This window comes from Cololabis saira, chromosome 13, assembly GCF_033807715.1.
Source record: "Cololabis saira isolate AMF1-May2022 chromosome 13, fColSai1.1, whole genome shotgun sequence".
NCBI classification, from domain to species: domain Eukaryota; kingdom Metazoa; phylum Chordata; class Actinopteri; order Beloniformes; family Belonidae; genus Cololabis; species Cololabis saira.
In genome coordinates, this window is record NC_084599.1 from 45,930,576 (window position 1) to 45,950,920 (window position 20,345).

General features: G+C 42.8%; 1 protein-coding gene across 2 annotated transcripts in view; it reads right to left on the reverse strand.

The window, feature by feature from the left end:
* LOC133458717 (myosin light chain kinase 3-like) overlaps positions 1 to 20,345 on the reverse strand; it is an 86,760-nt gene that overhangs the window by 59,280 nt on the left and 7,135 nt on the right. Inside the window, exons 2-3 of one of the 2 annotated variants that reach the window (XM_061738910.1) lie at positions 258 to 406; positions 154 to 221 (exon numbers count right to left, since the gene is read on the reverse strand). In XM_061738910.1, the coding sequence (XP_061594894.1) occupies positions 154 to 221; positions 258 to 406 (217 nt within the window). Of the gene's footprint in view, positions 1 to 153; positions 407 to 20,345 lie in introns of both variants that reach the window. The other variant, XM_061738908.1, reaches the window with a different exon arrangement.

Sequence of the window (20,345 nt, forward strand, 5' to 3'; positions counted from 1 at the left end):
TGAACCAGTTCAAAGTGAAAATGGTGAACTATGAACGTGAACTGTTCATTTTAAACTATTCGAACTGAACTTTGAACTAGTTAGCTGACGCCGTTAGCTCAGGTGAGGTGAGCAGGATGGAACCAGCAGGAGGTCGGAGGTCGGGACTCGTACCTTGGGTCTTCCCTCCACGCGCTTCAGCTCCCAGAAGGAACGCATCGTCTCCACCTTCTCCGGCGGCCGGGGGGCCGGGGGGGCCGGGGTGGCCCGGGGGGCCGGGGGGGCCGGGGGGGCCCGGTGAGGGCTGGTCACGGCCCTGGACCCCCCCACCTCCTCCACGGCGGGAGCCCGGGGGGGCCGGGCCCGGGGGGGCCGGGGGGCCACCGACGAGGAGACGGGGCCGATGCGCGGAGCTTCCTCGTCAGACCTGAAATCAATCAATCAATCAATCAATCAATCAATCAATCAATCAATCAATCAATCAATCAATCAATCAATCAATCAATCAATCAATGTTTATTTATAAAGCCCTTTACAACACACATGGTGACCAAAGTGCTTTCCATTAAAATACCGTATTGGCCCGAATATAAGACGTTGTTTTTCGCATTGAAATAAGACTGAAAAAGTGGGGGTCGTCTTACATTCGGGGTCTAGACGTTATACCCATTCACAACGCTAGATGGCGCCAGATATCTTTAAAGCCAATGCTGAACTTAACTCTCCAGGACAAAGCGAACTCCTGTCACGAAGAATAAAAATAAAAAATAGTATAAGAAAGAAAAGAGAAGAAAATAAGAGAAGAGATAACAGAAAGTGGAGAAACATAGCGACAAAAAAGTGGATGGAAGATTGGCAGGTGAACCGGCAGCTGAGGAGAAGTTATGATGCAACTTCAAGATGATGATTTCAATGAGGCAAAATAACAGGCTTTTTCTCTCGAATATATTGTTATAATCATTTGTTTCAGATGTACTGTAATTATTTTCTGTATAAAAATTTAATTTGGTGTTCAAAAAGTCTTTCTTCAAAATTCAGTCTTGAAAAAGAGGGGGTCGTCTTATAATCGGGACAATACGGTACGCATTTGTTGTAATATACCGTATTTTCGCGACCATATGGCGCACTGTGTGGAAAGGCGCACCCTCAGTTTTGTGTGTCATTTTTGGTTTTAAAACACACATATGGCGCACCGACCCAAAAGGCGCCGTCTACGGAGACGGAGCTGCACAGACACGCGTTGCAAAACACACACGCGCTAAAAATACAGCAGAAGCAAAACCTAGTTTGATATTTTATTTCACTTTTCACATCAATCAAACCCTTCAAAGGTTCATATTCTGTTTCTGCATTAAAGAATTTAAAAAAACCACCGGGTTGCTGCACAAACCTGTCTCAGCCACTGATCATCTCCTCATCCATCCAGCCCTTTTCATTTCACTCTGGCTGGAAAAGTCTCTTTAGGGAACGCTTTTCTTTTAAAAATCCCGACCGCGGCGGTCCCGGGTTCCGCTCCCCGTTTTCTCCCTCGCGCTGGACCGGGTCCCGGGTCCCGGTCCGCCCCCCCCCCCCGCGCTGGTCCCGCGGCGGACCGGGTCCCGGTCCCGGTCCGCCCCCCCCCGCGCTGGTCCCGCGGCGGTCCCGGGTCCCGCGTCCCGGGACCCTCGCGCTGGACCCGCTCACACACACGCGCTGTCGGGGAGCCGGTACCGGGGTTTGTATCCGACAGGAGCTCCGTTAATTCAGCTGCGCCAGTCCGAATTTCCAGACCTGTCTCAGCTTCTTGATCATCATCATCCCTTCATCCAGCCCCCTCTTTTCATTCACCCTTATAATGACTCCGGCTGGAAACCTCTTATGCAAAGTTTTTCTTTTAAAAATCACCATAAGTTTCTGTCCATCAGCTGCGCCAGTCCAGCACCACATAGCCTACATGAGAATCTGTGTGTCGCGCCGCGAATACACACACGCGCATGTCGGGATCCGGTACCGGGTTTGTAACCGACAGATTTGGCTGCAAATCTCGGAAAGTGAAGCTGATCTGACCTGAGACAGACCCCAGAAATCTCTGCTCTTAAAGCGGCCGGGAACCAGGTCATCGGACCCGCTTGGGGAACCAGGAAGTCGGTTGCAGCAGCGACCATCACCGCGCTGCTGCAGCCGCTGCTTTAACCGGGGAATGTGGACGGTTCCGACCGGCCGGCGCTGCAGAACACTCACACACAAGTGTGCTTATTTAAATAGAGCAAAACTTAGTTTGATTGTATTTTATTTCACTTTACACATCAAGCAAATCCCTAAAAGTCTTCATCATCTGTTTCGCATTAAACAGCTCAGTGGATGGTCTCATTCAGCTTCACCCGCCCCCTTCTCTTTTTACCTTCTCATGGTGGCCGACCTGACATTACCGTAATTCAGGTAATAGACACGGCGCACCGTTTCTTAAGGCGCCCGGCACATTTAAAAAAAAAAAAAAAAAAAAAAGTTGCGCCTTATGGTCGCGAAAATACGGTAGCTTTAAAGCAGCACAATGTAACTTTCACCAGAAAGAACTACGTTTCCCATGAGCACCAGCACGTACTGCCGGAAAACTCCTGTCCCCGTTGCTGCATTTGTTTTGATAGTGAAATAAGACGGGACGGACTTTCAAAACTACTTTTCTGTTTCACCAAGTGAACAGACGGAACGCAATAAAAAAATTTGTTAAACTGCTGGAAAGGAACTGGAATTTACCAGGATACCTTAAACAAGGAAGCCAGGGAGCGGTATATGGAGAAAATAATGATTGTTAACGGTTTAGATCCATATGAAATCCCTACTGAAGAGTGGAGCTCCGATGAGGATTTATTGGCTACCTTGTTTAGGAGTGTTTGGCAGCTGCTTTGGTAAATGTTTGACTCGCCATGTGTTTCAATAAATTAGTATAATAGTACAACATACAGTACATGTTTTGTATTACTCTTGTTTCTCTTTTCTTTTTTTTTGACTGCTATATTATGCTGAAGAGGCTCCGAGGCGTGAGCAATATTTTTGTTTTCCTCGTGAGATTATTTTTTTCCTCTGCAGCTACAAATACAGTTAATATCTTTTCCTCAACAAACTAGTTTTATCTGAAGATTGTTGTTAATCGCACCGCAGAGAGCTGGCCAGCAACTGCGTTTGGCTGGAGAAGTGGGGAATAAAACCCGTATGGGTTTGGCCCTGCCCCTTCTCAACCTTTCCCCCGACCCTGCACCCCAACCTGGGACTTGATGATTGGGCCGGAGCTTCGGGAGCTGCGTGCTGGCCTGCGGTCCCCACCCCTCGTCATCCCGCTGCTGCTTCCACAACACAGCAACGGGTTACCATGGTTACAGAATAACCACAACACAGCAACGGGTTACCATGGTTACCATGGTTACAGAATAACCCACACTGAGCTCTGCGCTCCAAGCCCCGCCCATTTCCGTCTTGACTACGAATGGGGAAGGAAGGGGAAGTGACGTATGCCGTAAAGCAGTCAAAGCCGTAAAAATGTGTAGTTTTTTAGTGTGGCAGGGTTCCTACCATGCTCCTCAAAGTTACATATAGTTAGAGAAATAACAGGCAGAAAACAGGTGAATCGTTCAGTTGTGGCTACAAGCACCAAAATTGGCACACATACTCCTTAGGGGTTGCTCTTTTGATAAAACCATTGTGCCAAAAAAAACACACACAAAACCTCTAACAATACTAAAGTATACACTGCCATCCAAAAACTCAAATTTAGCAGAATATTAGGATTCTGGGACTGATATCTGGTACAAGGAAGTGTAAGTCCCTGGGTCCAGATTTAGATTATACATAGTGAAAAGGTTATGATTTGACACCAAGATCATTCCAATAGGACAACTCTATTGGATTTTATTGTGAAATGCAATATTACTGTATATTCGATGGCGGCCATCTTGAAAAAAGGCTGCCATCTTTTTTTTTTTTCTGGCACAATAGTTTTATCAAAAGAGCAACCCCTAAGGAGTATGTGTGACAATTTTGGTGCTTGTAGCCGCAACTGAACGATTATTCCTGTTATTTCTCTAACTATGTTCATCAAAAAGCAACTTCCTCTTTGTCCCAAGCTTTGTATTTTTGATTGTTTCCCTGCAAGCTGTAACTTTGAACGATAGCAGGAAGAAGATGGAGGTATTTTGTCTTCTAGAACAGGGATATTCAATTGGCGGCCCGCGGGCCACATGCGGCCCGCCAAGAGCTTTTATGTGGCCCCTGGTCATATTTCAAAAAAGGGGGTGTTTGTTGAAAAAAAAAAAAAAAAAAAAAAATCTTTTTTTCTTTTTTTTTTTTAAATAATATTTTTAGAAGTGGCTACTATGGACTAAAATGGTTGTGCTCAATGCTTAATATAATATTCAAATAAGGAAATCTTGGTGGAAAGTGGTGCTTTGTCATTATGGCGTGTTTTATTAAAAGTAGGTCAATATCAACTTCTTTAAGTTTGCACAATGCATGGTTTCAAAATGAACTTGCATTCAAAATAATATTTCTTTATCTGAATATTATATTTAACATTCACAATTACTAAATCTGGAGACAATTAATACACAATTCATATGTAAACTAGATATATTCAAATGTATAATACAAATGTATTATATTTACATAAGTCTTCGTCTTTGAGTGCAAAATACATTTTGAAAACCCCCACATTTTCAAATTGTGCGGCCGTCTCCATACAGTCCTTTTGCAGATGTGGCCCCCGGCCCAATCTAGTTGAATACGCCTGTTCTAGAAGATGAACATGGAAATCTGTTCCCAGACCACGTAGTTGGGTTGAGGGTTTTCCTGTGATGCCTTGCTTTAGAGAAACTTACACATGCTGTTAAAGGGAAATAGAACACATTCTTTTATGCAATTTCTGGAGGGGGAGGATTTTATTGCAGCTTTGTCTACTGATGTATTATATATTTTTTATTCTTATTTGTATATATGCAACATCTTGTTTATTTCTAATAAGGTCACTGATTGTAGAAGTACACAGCGTTTCCATCTGGACATGTTGGTCTCTGATTAGCTGCTTTTCTTTTCCCTAAACGCCGTTACCACAGCAATAAAATATACCACTTAAATCTCTACATTTGGAATATCTTCAAGTGCCTATTTGTACGTATTAATGTACCTTGTTCTGTTTTGTTCTGTAATAGAAAAAGTCAATAAAGATATTTGTCAAAAACCCCATACAGGTCTGGACCTGAAAGTCCCCAGAATGAAACCTGGACCTCAGGTGACTGGAGCATCAGAAACGTCACCTGGGAGGATTTCTGACGGTTAAAGGTGGTGGTAAATTCAATCGAGTGCCGCCCCCTGCAGGCCAGACGGCCTCACTGCAGAACCCAAGGTTCATCTGCTGTTTAACCTTTTATTAGGAGGTGAAAGAAGAGACGTGGAGTCAGCAGAACCTCAGCTGGAGGAACTTAATATCCTGTTACTGTGTCTGTTTTAACAATATCTACATTTATCTGGATTTTAAGAGATTAATTATAGAAAATAAGGTAAAAACCCTGTCTTCCTTCAGCTTATATGGGGCACATTCATGAATGTGTGTATTAAATAATGTACTCTTACATTCCAGCAGGGCCGGTTCTAGAAAATGATGACTAGGGCTGCATTTCAGATCAGAGGGGGTGCACATGCCCGGCACGTTATTCAACACTAAATTATGCATTTTCCCATTATTTCAAGCGGAATGATACTAGCAAAACAAGAATATTTAAAGTGTATTTCAAATGCATTTTTGCAGCAATATTGCTGCAGAACAAAGAAAATGCTACATTTAGTCTGGACTACCTCACCCATCAGACAATCTAGCAACAGAAAATAAAACAGCAACAAAAATAAATATAACCATAAATATACAGGACCTACTCAGAAAATTAGAATATTGTGATAAAGTCCTTTATTTTCTGTAATGCAAAAATGTCATACATTCTGGATTCATTACAAATCAACTGAAATATTGCAAGCCTTTTATTATTTTAATATTGCTGATCATGGCTTACAGCTTAAGAAAACTCAAATATCCTATCTCAAAAAATTAGAATATTCTGGGAATCTTAATCTTAATCAGCAATATTAAAATAATAAAAGGCTTGCAATATTTCAGTTGATTTGTAATGAATCCAGAATATATGATTTTTTTTTTTTTAAATTGCATTACAGAAAATAAAGGACTTTATCACGATATTCAAATTTTCTGAGACAGTCCTGTAAACATGCTGGCGTGGTTGTGCTTGAACCACTTCTGAATATCCATCGTTACTTTGTTAACGGAGCAGCAGAGAGCAGCGTCTTGCTGGTGCAGGAAACTGCTGGACGCAGATGCGTGACGGACACTGGCTGATTTATGGTTCCACGTTACACCAACGCAGAGCTTACGGCGTAGGGTGCGCGTCGCCGAGTACCCTACGCCGTCGATTTAACGCGGAACCATAAATCAGGCTCACGCGCGCGCATTTGTCAGTTTTCTTTTCGTCTTTTCAACTGAGCAAACACATAAACTGAGGGTGCAATGCTTATGCACCCTCGTACAACCGGGCCTGCATTCCAGCTGAGTATCAGTGACCTAAAAACAAAAATACAGATTTTATATATGATTTATTTATTATTATTATATAAATTGCCTGATTGTAAGCGGGCTGCTAGCGGGCTGCAGACTCTCATCCTCCTCCTCTCCCAACCGGCCACACCTTTTGCTTAAAACTTTGTATATGTTTTGTAATTAGTTACTTTTGAGTAGTAAGGGTGGGCTGCCCGTTTTGTTAACCTTGTTTTCTCCTGTTTATTTAGTTAGGGAGGTAACTCCATTCATTTGTTTCTTTTGTTTGTCAGGGTTAGGGTTAGTCCTAAGACAGGATCCTGTTGTTTGTTATTTTGGCCTTAGTCCACCCTGAAGCCAAACAACTCAGCCTCAGTTATGTTTCTATATATTTAGGTTCATTTACTTATTCTTGTAAAATAAATAATCTTCTTTTCCTGAAACCTAATCCTGCCAGTATGCCAGTATGAAGAATAGAAATTCTAACAAATATCCGTCATCCCTTTAGTCGGTGCAAAGAAGTCGGCTGAAGTCCTGCAGAACCGGCTGTAGTGCAGGAGAGAACCAAAACGATCGTTCAGTTTGTGATACAAGCATGAAATTTGGTACACACATCGCCAAAGGCATTCCAAAAACAATTGGACGTGGAGCCATCGTGAATTTTAAACATGGCGCCCATGGCAGCCATTTTTCACAATGGACGCCAAAAACAACTCTTTTTATATGACTTGGGGACATAATATGATATTTTAGACATATTTACCACATATAGTACTTGGTAGATGTCTCTTGGATAATTGAAAAGTTATTATTTAATATTCAAGATGGCCGCCATTTTTTAAAGATGGCAGCCATCATTTGTATGACTGTCTGATACGGATGATCTTGGTGTCTAATCAGTCATTATTGATCTTGGTGTCTAATCAGTCATTATTGATCTTGGTGTCTAATCAGTCATTATTGATGATGCAGAAATCACATTTGAAACATTGGAATTGGCCAGAAGCTTCCTTCTACCTCAAAACTCAACATTACAACGGTTTCTTTCATGATAACAGCCATATTAGCCAAAATAAAATATATACCGTCATTTCATAAAAATAGATTTATTATACATAAAAAAACTAACTTTGAACTAATAAACCACAAAAAGATGAATGGAAAAGTAATAGAGTGGATGTTGAAGCTCAGCCAGGGCAAACTGGGAACTCATTTAAACTAATCACTCATTTTGAAAAATGGCTGCCATGGGCGCCATGTTGAAAATTCATGATGGCTCCACGTCCAGATCTTTTGGGGAAATCTTTGGCTATTTCTCTACCAAATTTCATGCTTGTATCACAAACTGAACGATTCCTATACATTTTATAGCCAAACAGCTGGACTACTGCAGGATCTGATCAGGATCTGCAGCGTTCCCTGCCAGAGCGACTGAAGCGGCTGCTATCTCTGTATTACCGGAGCAGCAGCGTGTCCTGCCTAACGCTCATCAACGCTTCTGAAATACTGCAGCCGGGCAGCTTTCCCGCTCTGATCTTTCCTCCCCGGCTGTCTGCAGGGTCTCAGGTCCAAACCAGATGACTGATGATGCTGTGGAGGAATCTGCCGTGACGCCTGACGACGCCTGACGGCGACAGCTGGCTCTGCTGCTGCTCCGTACCTGCTGAGCCCCCGGGGGAGTCATGGAAGATCAGGGGGGTATTTATACCCACAAACCCACATGTCCTGCCGTTACCGACCGCCACCGAGGTCTGGGGGTTCTGGAGCCTCAGCCCCCGTCTACACGGAGCAGAAACGGTGGTGTTTTCATGCGTTTTGTTCGTTCGTTTACACGAAAACGAAGCTCAAAGTCTCCAAAAACCATCATTCCTGAAAACTCCGGCCTAAGTGGAGATTTTTAAAACCTCCGTCTTCATGTTTGCTTGTAAACGGAGAGAAACGGACATTTAGGCTTCAGAACGTCACATTATGAGACAGAAACGTCACCAGCGACATGAGTGACACCTGTGGTCAGTGGCGAAACTACCATATATGCAGACAATGCGACTGCATAGGGGCCCGCACGCGGAGGACCTGGGGACTTTTTTTTTTTTTTTTGTGTTTACATCAATGTAATGGGCTGGTTTTAAAGATATATCTAGTTTAAATAAAAATTGTAATTTATAGATGATCTCGGATGATGACGGTGTAGTGCGCATGTGTAACCCATATTTGCGTATAGAGTAAGAGTTGGCGAGTGAGGAGAGGAAAGGAGTTAAGGCTGATTTATGGTTCCGCGTTACACCAACGCAGATTAGTATGAATGGCGACGCCTTACGGCGCGCGTCGCCGCGTACTCTACGCCGTACACTACGGCGTCGATTTAACGCAGAACCATAATTCAGGCTTGAGAGTTGAACTGTTGTCAGGAATTAATTAATGACTTTGCCCAGCGGAAGGCCCGGAAAGTCAAACTGTAATGGTAAGTAATGACCCATTATTATTAATATTTGTTATAGTGATAGTCTATCACTAGTTTGGTTGTGTTTATGCGTGTTTATGATGCTTTTATTTGTGGTGTGCCGCCGAGCCACCAAATTTCAATCTGTGCGCTGTGTGGGTTTATTCTCAGCTGTTGCACCGCCGGTGTTCTGTCGCACACCGGCGCACTGTGTGCGTTATGCTGTTGGTTATATGTGCTTTTTGTTGTGTTTATGCGCTATGATTGTTTTTATGTGGTGTTCCGCCGTGTAACCAAATTGCAATGTGCTTGTGTTATTGATGTGGATTTTTTTTAAACATATATATCTGCGCTGTGGTTGTGTTAAGAGTTAAAGCTGTCAGTAGTGCCCGTTGTCATTTGAATGGTGATGCAGATTGCGTCAATCACAGCGTGTCTGTTTTGCATTGTGATGGGCAGGGCCCGGTTTAATGATCTTGCATCGGGGCCCGGTGGTGAGTTGTTTCGCCACTGCCTGTGGTTACAATTAGTTTGTAACCGTCAATATTTTCTTGTATTTTACTTGTTTTATATTCTAAAGTCACACTTAAAAGTAACTCCACTTCTCTGTCACTCCAAACCAAAGACTCTGGTTCATCTTGGAAGTAACTGGAAGTTACTCGTGTCATTTGTTGATGTTTTTTTCCAGGATTCTGATTGGCTAGCATGACTTTATCTTCTCGTTACACTGCCCCCTGTAGGTTTGGATGCTCATAGCACCTTAACAGATATTTATGCAGGTTCCTGGAAATGATGGGATTTTTATAAACGTAGAGGGGGAAATATCCGTTTTTGTAAATACCAGCTCTGTGGAAACGTGGCCTCAGACTGGAGCCTGAGCCCCGACAGACTGCTAGCGGCAGCTGGAGCTGCCCCAGCACCCGAGGGTGCCTCGGCCTCGGGTCGGGTTTCAGGCCGAGGCAGGACGGGGCAGCACCTGTTGCTGCTGCTAATGTCGGCGGCTGGTTTGACGTGGGCAGAAAAGCACATTCTGGTGTTGTTTTACAGTGTATTGTTTTGTTTACTGCTTTTGAAGACCTCGGGTGCAGCCGGGAGTCACAGCTCACTAACAGTCTTGACTTTTATCCCTTTTATCTCTTACCTTGATTTATTATTTATTTTTTCTGCCTGCAGTCCCCACCCCTGGTTCTGCTGCAGCTACAACACAATTATCAAATTTTAATTATCAAACTGTAGCACTTTGAGATTTTCAGTAATGTAAAGTGCATTATAAATAAAATGTGTTATTATTATTATTATTATTATTATTATTATTATTATTATTATTATTATTATGCAAGTGGCATGACCATATTGCAATCGTCCAGAATGGCCCAAAGGGCAATGTTGCTAGCATTTTGCTAATAAGCTAAAGTCGCAAAAGTCCCACTGCACACCAGTGGGTGAACAGCATGACCCCGCTCTGATGTGGAAAAAAAATCCCCCAAAAATAATTTTTTCTCAGTCAAAAGTGTTACCATGGCAACGCTACATGCTAAAAAGCAAAAAAAAAGGCGAAAATTCGGATGCTTATTGCTCGGCCAAACTTTATCGTAGAGACATCGTTCAAACTCTCAAATACTCGGCCCGATTGGCACAAAAGTACTGTATAACCTCATTATGCCAATTATTACAGTTTTTGCGATATTTACCTTTTTTTTTTTTTATTTCCATTTGACTTTGGACGGTTGTTGCTAGGCAACAGGTTATCGTAGAGACATCGTACAAATGTTCCCGGACTCGTTACGCTGTGGAGTTCAACATATTCAAATTTCATGAAGCTGGGATTTAAGGACATTTTATGTCAAAATCCATGCAAACAGGTCCATCCCCAAAGGTTTATGAACAACCCTAAACCACACCCCCTGCAGCGAGCACAGGAATGAACAAAATACAACCGTAAACACCTCAAACTGACATAGAACCACCCCGAACACAAACACTACAGCCCCAAACCAAAGCATCAAGAGGGGACGAATGGGCAGTAGGGCATGCCCATATCAAAATTTCCTGAAATTGTCTAGTTATTGCCATTATTATTGGCATTTATTATTGGCATTTATGACTGTTCCTCTATTGTGGTGCGTGACAAAGGTTTCCCACTGTGTGGTTATATTAGCCAGTGATGAGTGGCGGGGGCCGCCCCGTCTGGGGGCCCTAGGCAACAGGTGTCCGGCTCACGCTCGCGCCCTTGCCCTTTACGCACCAAAATTCCTCCACATTCCTTGACTGTAGAAGGAGAAAGATGCAAGAATATCATTTGCCCATCTTGGCTTTAAAGAAGCAATGGCGCGATGTGTATTCTGCATCAGCACTTCTCAAACTCTTGCACTTAAGCATTTAGCACTTTAACATTACGGTCACTTAATTACTGGTTTATCAATTGCAACTTGTTTTATTGCTTAATGATTTTTATTTAGCTCAGTTGTATCCATTAATGTTGTGTTTTTGTTGGTATGGATGTCATATCTTGTCTCCTTTGTCTGCTGGTGTCCGTTTCTGTGTCTGGCATCAATTTGCCGGGGGGACGAATGGTGGAAATTACTGGCTACAACCATGAATATTTACACTTGTGTCTATTAATGGGTCAATGATGAATAAGGATTTTCAACAGGTCAATTTTAAAATAATGAAAAAAAGAATATCTATTGCAGTAGTTCAAACATTAAGAATGTTGTGTACACTTAAATTCATATAAAACTTTTAAATTAAGTGATTTTTGTCAAGATGAATTGGCACTAGCCTTAAAAAAAAGTCACGTGGTGCAACCATGACTCATATTAAAATAAATTAATTTCCTAAACATCTTGACATCTTTTTTTTTTTTACAAGTTTTCAGTATTATACAAAAATGGTTATTTTAATTGTTGCGTCACATGATATTTCATAAAATGGACATCAGTCAAACTTTGTTTGTATATTATGATGGAAATATAAATACAAATGTGTTGCAATCTTACACACTACAAGATACTTCGGAAATCATGCCAGATCGGGCAGAAGATTGATTTAAATACATTTAGAGGGATTTCAAAAAAAGTATTCAAAACAAGAATTGTGGTCGGACGGTCGGACCACATGACATTTTGACGCTTAAAACAACAACAAAATCCCAAATAACTAGTATTTTTTGTAAAATACAAGTGAGTCCATATGTGGGACAGGTAGTTCATATATATGGTATTTTATTATCCATTTAAACCTTTTTTGAATTGAAATAAAATCTGTTTTTCAGAAAATATAGGCGTCACGTCATTGACCCTGTTCAACAAATAAAAGTGAATTGAATTGAATTTGCTCTAATGTATCAGCCTTTTGTGGATTTTGCTTTTGCAGCAATCATATCACACAGTCTGGAAATGGCTAAAAGTACCAAAGGACTGCACGTCTACGACTGACCCCAACGCACAGGTCCCAACCATCTCCGTCGGTACCGATTTAGATGAACAAATGAAATAAAAGCTGATGAGACGAAACATGAAGACAAATATATCTCCTGGATTCAGATGGTTCCTCACAATCTCAGCCATTCGTCAAGAGCTTTAAGAGTCATGTGGCACATCTAGTCCTTCCTCTCAGATACAAGGAAGGATTAGGTTGGAGACGACAGACGAGTGCGACCTCCTGCTGATTTACAGGCAGGGATTGCCGGAGGCTGCCAAGCAAACCCAACAGGAACAACCCTGCGGCAGCAGCGCTGCAACACCAGGCCTCCTCGGAGGGCGATTAGAGTCACAGCTGAAAGAAACTCCAGGGGAAGATCGTGGCAGAGAGTGGCTAACGGTTTTCACCAGTGGAGGTTTTCCATTTCTGGCGATTGCGTGCCGAGTCATCATCACTGCGGTCCGCAGAGTTCCCTAAATTAAGTCCCTTCAAAATGGGTGACCCCGGGTCAGCCGGCCTCGCTGCGATGCCACATCAGCACCGGCTTAGCTAACGCCATCCAAACAGGCATGAGGGGTCAGGAAAGGTTTCCTCTAAATGGCAAACGCAGAGCGACGGGCGGTACCTCGCTGTCGAGCCTCAGAGTTCATGTTGGAAACTAGCACTTCTTTCAGAACTCCTGACTTGTTTTTGCTCAAAAACGTGCATATTTCCACAATGCATGCACTTTTGCTTGTCCAATTTAAGTTCTGTTAGACAACAGTCAGTGCGTTTACATGGGAAGTTTAATTCCTCTTTAAAAGGGACCTATTCTGAAAAACAGGTTTTCTCTCTCTTTAACATATATAAAGTGGTCTCCCCTCAGCAACTCACAGAAGGAGGAAAGCAACCAGATTCTGCAGAGTCTGTACAGCCGCCCGGATGATCGTCCAGTGTGATGTGGATCTACGAGACAATAAGATTCTACTCCCCAAAGTTACGGAACAACAGGAGCGATGCGTGAAACCACAAAAACTAACTCTGGCTGCCGGAGCGGTGTATCGCGTCATCGCGTCATTCAGGCAGCCAATCAGCACAGAGCCTCATTATCATAGCCACCAGAATCCCGCATAGATAATGAGGTTAGAAACTGGGATGATAAAGACATGGTTTAGAGGCTGAATTTCTAATTTATTTAGCAAAAACAATCAAAAGCTTGTTTTTAAGACATTCAAGGCCGGTTAGGGTTAGGGTTAGGGTTAGGGTTAGTGGTAGGGTTAGGGTTAGGGTTAGGGTTAGGGTCAGTGGTAGGGTTAGGGTTAGGGTTAGTGGTAGAGTTAGTGATAGGGTTAGGGTTAGTGGTAGGGTTAGGGTTAGTGGTAGGGTTAGGGTTAGTGGTAGGGTTAGGGTTTGGGTTAGGGTTTGGGTTATGGTTAGGGTTAGGGTTAGTGGTAGAGTTATTGATAGGGTTAGGGTTAGTGGTAGGGTTAGGGTTTGGGATAGGGATAGGGTTGGGGTTGGGGTTAGGGTTGGGTTTTTGTGGTTTACGATATGGTGCACGAGCCTACTGCACTGAGGAAAAGGGATAGAGCAGTGGTAACACGGCCGTCTTCCACACAAGTACCGAGGGTTCGAACCCCAAGCAGGACCAGAAGGACGGACAGAGGGGATCCAAAGTGCTGTAAAAAGTACTGCAATAAATAAGACAGGCAAGTTAGTAAGATACATCAAAATCACACTATAGGCTGCTTTTCCCCTAAGGCGACATCCCCAAGTTGTATATTTATAAGGGAGGAGAAAGAAAACGCCCCGAGGGGCAGGGTTGAGTTTTTAGGTAGATGATTCATCATTTAAGCCCTCCGGTGCAGCAGTCCCCAGCCTATGGATCCAGATCCTAGGGTTAGTGATAGGGTTAGGGTTAGGGTTAGTGATAGGGTTAGGGTTAGGGTTTAGTAGTTACATTTTTTGGGAGGTTCACGTCAGGCTACGTCGTAGCTACGGAGAGACTAGCCGCGTATGCTACGGCGTAAGTTTAACGCAGAACAATAATTCAGCCTTTAGTGAAGCCACCTTGCACAGTCTGGGTTTCTGAAACACAACCCGATCTGAACTCAGTGGCTGGTGTTTTATGGAGTTTCCAACCTGCAGTGGGCCGATGTCGATCCAGATGAAGCAAAACCTTCGCTGGACGATGCATGCTGCAGCGCATGCTGCAGCGCATGCCTCAAATATGTGTTACAACTGCCAGTCAAATTAAGATTTGACACAATAAAGCACATATATTCATATCAAGTTTCTGTGTTTCTGACGCCACGTTTCCACGTAGCCGGGTATTTACAAAAACGGATATTTCCCCCTCTACGTTTATAAAAATGCCATCATTTCCAGGAACCTGCATAAATATCTGTTAAGGTGCTATGAGCAGCCAAACCTACAGGGGGCAGTGTAACGAGAAGATAAAGTCATGCTAGCCAATCAGAATCCTGGAAAAAAACATCAACAAATGACACGAGTAACTTCCAGTTACTTCCAAGATGAACCAGAGTCTTTGGTTTGGAGTGACAGAGAAGTGGAGTTACTTCTCAACCTTTTGACTTTTTTCTCAAAATTTTGACTTTTTTCTAGACTTTTTTCTCAAAATTTTGACTTTTTTCTCGACTTTTTGACTTTTTTCTCGACTTTTTTCTCCAAATTTTGACTTTTCCTCAAAATTTTGACTTTTTTCTGGACTTTTTTCTCAAAATTTTGACTTTTTTCTGGACTTTTTTGTCAAAATTTCGTCTTTTTACCTCGACTTTTTCTCAAAATTTCGACTTTTTTTCAAAATTTCTCAAAAACAGATATTTCCCCCTCTACATTTATAAAAATCCCACCATTTCCAGGAACCTGCATAAATATCTGTTAAGGTGCTATGAGCAGCCAAACCTACAGGGGGCAGTGTAACGAGAAGATAAAGTCATGCTAGCCAATCAGAATCCTGGAAAAAAACATCAACAAATGACACGAGTAACTTCCAGTTACTTCCAAGATGAACCAGAGTCTTTGGTTTGGAGTGACAGAGAAGTGGAGTTACTTTTAAGTGTGACGTTAGAATATAAAACAGGTAAAATACAAGAAAATATTGACGGTTACAAACTAATTGTAACCACAGGTGTCACTCATGACGCTGGTGACATTTCTGTCTCATAATGTGACGTTCTGAAGAATAAATGTCCGTTTCTCTCCGTTTACCAGCAAACGTGAAGACGGAGGTTTAAAAATCTACACTTTGGACGCAGTTTTCAGAAATGATGGTTTTTGGAGACTTTGAGCTTCGTTTTTTCGTAAACGAACGAACAAAACGCATGAAAACACCACCGTTTTTGCTTTGTGGAAACAGCGCATAAATTATAAATATGGCCTGGTTACAATGAATGAATTTGAAACCTATATATTTTCCGGTTTCTTTTCTTGACCTGGTGCGGAGTAACAAGTTGTGGGATAAAAACCTGCTGGTTATCTTCGTGTATCCGCCGCTGGGTGAACAGACTCTGCACTCGTTCCCAGTAAAGATAAAGCTAAGTGGTTTTGGGAGACACAGAGTCTGCTGCGTTTCCAAGCAGCGTCTGCACACGTGCGTGAATGAATGTATATAGTCTGTAAGGGATAATGTCCGACGTGGTGTACATTATCAGAAATATATGGACGACGCCTCCGCAAAGTCCATACATTTATGTTAATGTCACCTGGAAGGGTATTATCCCGCTTAAACCACTGTCACTTACCAAAAAAACATGAATATTAAATCAGTTATTCATGCTTTAATGTGTTTTCAATTGAAATCAGTTAGTTTTATAACAAGCCACAGCTGAGCGGCTGAGCGACTATTTAACCTCTCATCTGCAGCTGTTGGAACCTGGTAGTTTTTACCACCTGAGGGTTTGACTAATACCTGGAACAATCACTACTATGGAGATTCTTCAGGCTAGACATTTAGTGGATGAATCCACCCATGACTCTCTATGTCAAACTATTCAAAAGTTATGGCAGAAAGTAGGAACTATCAGATTTGGACCAATCAGATGAAGGGGGGGCGCGCTTTCTGGCGTCTATCGTCGCCACGGTAACGTTTTTGACTGAGAAAAGTAATGCGTGGTGTCGCAGGATGGAGATGCACGTTTTGATGTATAACACACCTGGGGACACGTTACGGTTCGGGCCGTATTAACTGCCGAAGGAATGGCATAAACTGCGCCAAAGTGACACGATTAATTCAAAATGGCCGACTTCCTGTTGGGTTTGGGCCATGTCACCAAGAGACTTTTCTTTAAGTTGCGACATGATACAGGTGTGTACCGATTTTCGTGCATGTACATCAAACCGTATCGTGGGGCTTGAGGCACAAAGTTTTCTAGGGGGCGCTGTTGAGCCGTTAGGCCACGCCCATTAATAAAAACCATTAAATATCACATTTATCACCAGGCCTGGCTTGGTGACTTTTGGGGCACGTTTAGGGGATAAAAAGACCCTCATTTCATCGGAATAAGGAAAAAAACGAGAATAAATGTCCTACAGATACAACAGGGCCTTCGCAGTGTCAGTGCTTGGGCCCTAAATATATTTGTTTCACCGTTTTATTATGCTACATATATGTATATTAAGACTTTACCGTCCTGCGGTAGCCGGCTCTTCTTCTCTGAATCTCCGTTGCCGTGGTTACCACCTGGCAGTTGAACTAGCGCAATGATATTAAAGTTATCAGGCAATTTGACCGAACTTGTTTTCTAGGTGTAGGTTATCACTTTTAACCTCCACCTGTTAGCCAATCAGAATGGAGTATTCACACAGACCGTGGTATCAGCTCTTATACGTGAGCGTGGGAGCAGCCCAAGGTCGGGGTCTCTGCATTGATCCCTGCGGGATACAGAAACCTTTCCTGAGGGTTTGGGCAGGACACGAAGGTCGGGGTCTCTGCGTCTGATCCCTGCGGGACACAGAAACCTTTCCTGAGGGTTTAGGCAGCACACGAAGGTCGGGGTCTCTGCATTGATCCCTGCGGGATACAGAAACCTTTTCTGAGGGTTTAGGCAGGACACGAAGGTCGGGGTCTCTGCGTCCGATCCCTGCGGGATACAGAAACCTTTCTGAGGGTTTGGGCAGGACACGAAGGTCGGGGTCTCTGCATTGATCCCTGCGGGATACAGAAACCTTTTCTGAGGGTTTAGGCAGGACACCAGGTCCAGCCAAGTAACGGCCTGTCCTCACGTCCCCGTCCGTCTCTGCGGGGTTTCTGCTGCCCTCGTCCAGCAGCTGCATGGAAACGGAACGTAAAAGCCTATAAACCCCCGGCATGTCACCACAACGTCAATGTGTGCAGGAACACGACTGCAGAGCACGGAGCTCTGGCCCCAAACCACACATTCAGACATGGACAGAATGACAGAAAAGGAAGGAACAGAGATCTTCAAAAAAAATGAATTCAGGACAAAATTAATGGAACGTTTTGTGTTTCTGTAAAAGGTATCAGTTTATGGAACAATCTGGATACAGAAGCCAAAGAATGCAAATCAAACATTACTTTTAAAAGAATAATAAAAGCCAGTTTGATGAAGAAATATCATAATTGTTAAGTTAGGTGGGTTTTCTTTTCTTTCTCTCTCTCTTTTTAGCACCATTATCATATTCTTTTCTTTGAATCAAAAAAGAATACGACTATCTGTGTTTGACGACAGCTATTTTGTGTTATTTTATAACTTTGTTATAGTTTTGGTTTTGTTTTTTGGTTTGTTTTTTTTAATTACGTTCATTGGAAAGTGTTTTTTTTTAAATTGCGTAATTTTTAATTAGTTTTTTTATTATTGCATTCATTGAAATTTGATTTCTTTGGAAAAAAGAGACAGATAAAATCAGCTTAGTCTTCTTTCTGTTCCCTTTCATTCAAGGAAAGAGATTTTTTGTAATTATATTGAACTGTTTTGTTTTTCTTATAATGAATGAAATAAAGAATAAATAAGAATTAAAGCTGCAAGCAGCGATGAACGGGCCCTCGCACTCACGGCCACCGCCCCCCATAAGCATATCAGAAATGACACCACCCACTACTCTCTATGTCAAACCATTCAAAAGATATAGCAGAAAAAAGGGACAACCTATCAGAAGAAGGGGCGGGGCTAATTCAGGCCAATGAAGGTCAAGGACTCAATACCGAGTCCCATGACACCACCCACGACTCTCTATGTCAAACCATTCAAATGTTATGGCAGAGAATAGTATTCTAGGGGGCGCTGTTGAGCCGTTAGGCCACGCCCATTAATACAAACCATGAAATATCAAATTTATCGCCAGGCCTGGCTTGCATGCAAAATTTGGTGCCTTTTGGGGAACTATCAAATATGGACCAATCAGATGAAGGGGGGGTGCGCCTTTTGGCGTCTAGCGTCGCCACGGTAACACTTTTGAAAGAGAAAAGTAATGCATGTAGTCGCAGGATGGAGACGCACATTTTGATGTATAACACACCTGGGTGCACGTTACGGTTCGGGCCGTATTAATTCTCGAAGGAATGGCATAAATTGCTCCAAAATTACGCGATTAATTCAGAATGTTCAAAATGGCCGACTTCCTGTTGGGTTTCGGCCATGGCGCCATGAGACTTTTCTTTAAGTTGTGACATGATACAGGTGTGTACGGATTTTCGTTCATGTACGTCAAACCGTATTATGGGGCTTGAGGCACAAAGTTTTTTCTGTCTGAACCAACCAGATGAAGGGTGGGCGCGCTTTTTGGCGTCTAGCGTCGCCACGGTAACACTTTTGAAAGAGAAAAGTATTGTGCATCGTCGCAGGATGGAGATGCACATTTTGATGTATAACACACCTGGGTGCACGTTACGGTTCGGGCTGAATTAACTGCCGAAATTTCACCAAAATGACACAATTAATTCAAAATGGCCGACTTCCTGTTGGGTTTCGGCCATGGCGCCAAGAGACTTTTCTTTAAGTTGCCCCATGATACAGGTGTGTACCGATTTTCGTGCATGTACGTCAAACCGTATCGTGGGGCTTGAGGAACAAAGTTTTTTAGGGGGCGCTGTTGAGTCATTAGGCCACGCCCATTAATGAAAACCATGAAATATGACATTTTTCACTGGCTTGGTGAAAAATTTGTTGACTTTTGGGGCACGTTTAGGGAGAAAAAGACCCTCATTTTGTCAGAAGAAAAAAAATTCCTACAGATACAATAGGGCCTTCGCACTGAAGGTGCTCGGGCCCTAATAAAAAAGAGAGAGGATTGAAGCGTTACCTCTAAAGATGCTCCGAGAGCATCTCCGTAGGCGTTAACCTCAGTTAACCCAGCGCTTTGTTGTACTGAATGTTTTTTTCCCACAGTGCACTGCTTCATTAGTGCAGCCGCTTCAGATTTCACCAAAATAAACACGCTGACGGTTTGGTATAAGAATATCGAATGTCCGCCGGGTGTTTTCCCTGCGTATAAACTCGATATCCTTCCTTTTCAGCTTGCCAGCTCGGCACTTCCGTCACATTTAAATCCAGCCCTGAGCTTGTTCTTGAACGGAGCCCAACTGTCACTGAGACTAATGACCCAGAACAGTCGACCACAAACGCTGCAGAGACGCATAAAGACTCAGACTGTGTTTCCAGCATCAATAACCCTTTTAAAACCCGAATATTGGCAATAACACGGTTACACGGCCATGTAAACACCAATAACTTTTGAATAACCCGAATTTGCTCATATTCAGGTTTTTAAAAACCCCAATATGAGCCCTGGGTTACTCCTTTTAAAACCTGAATATTGGGTCATGTAAACGCCAAACGGAATATCCCCATCAAACGGAACAGGAATCTGTTTTCTGCACATGCTCTGTTCACAAGGAATCCTGGTCTTTTGAGTCCAGGAAGTTCTTATAAACACGGAGATTTGTTTTCCTTTTTTCCTGTTTTTTTCCACTTTTTC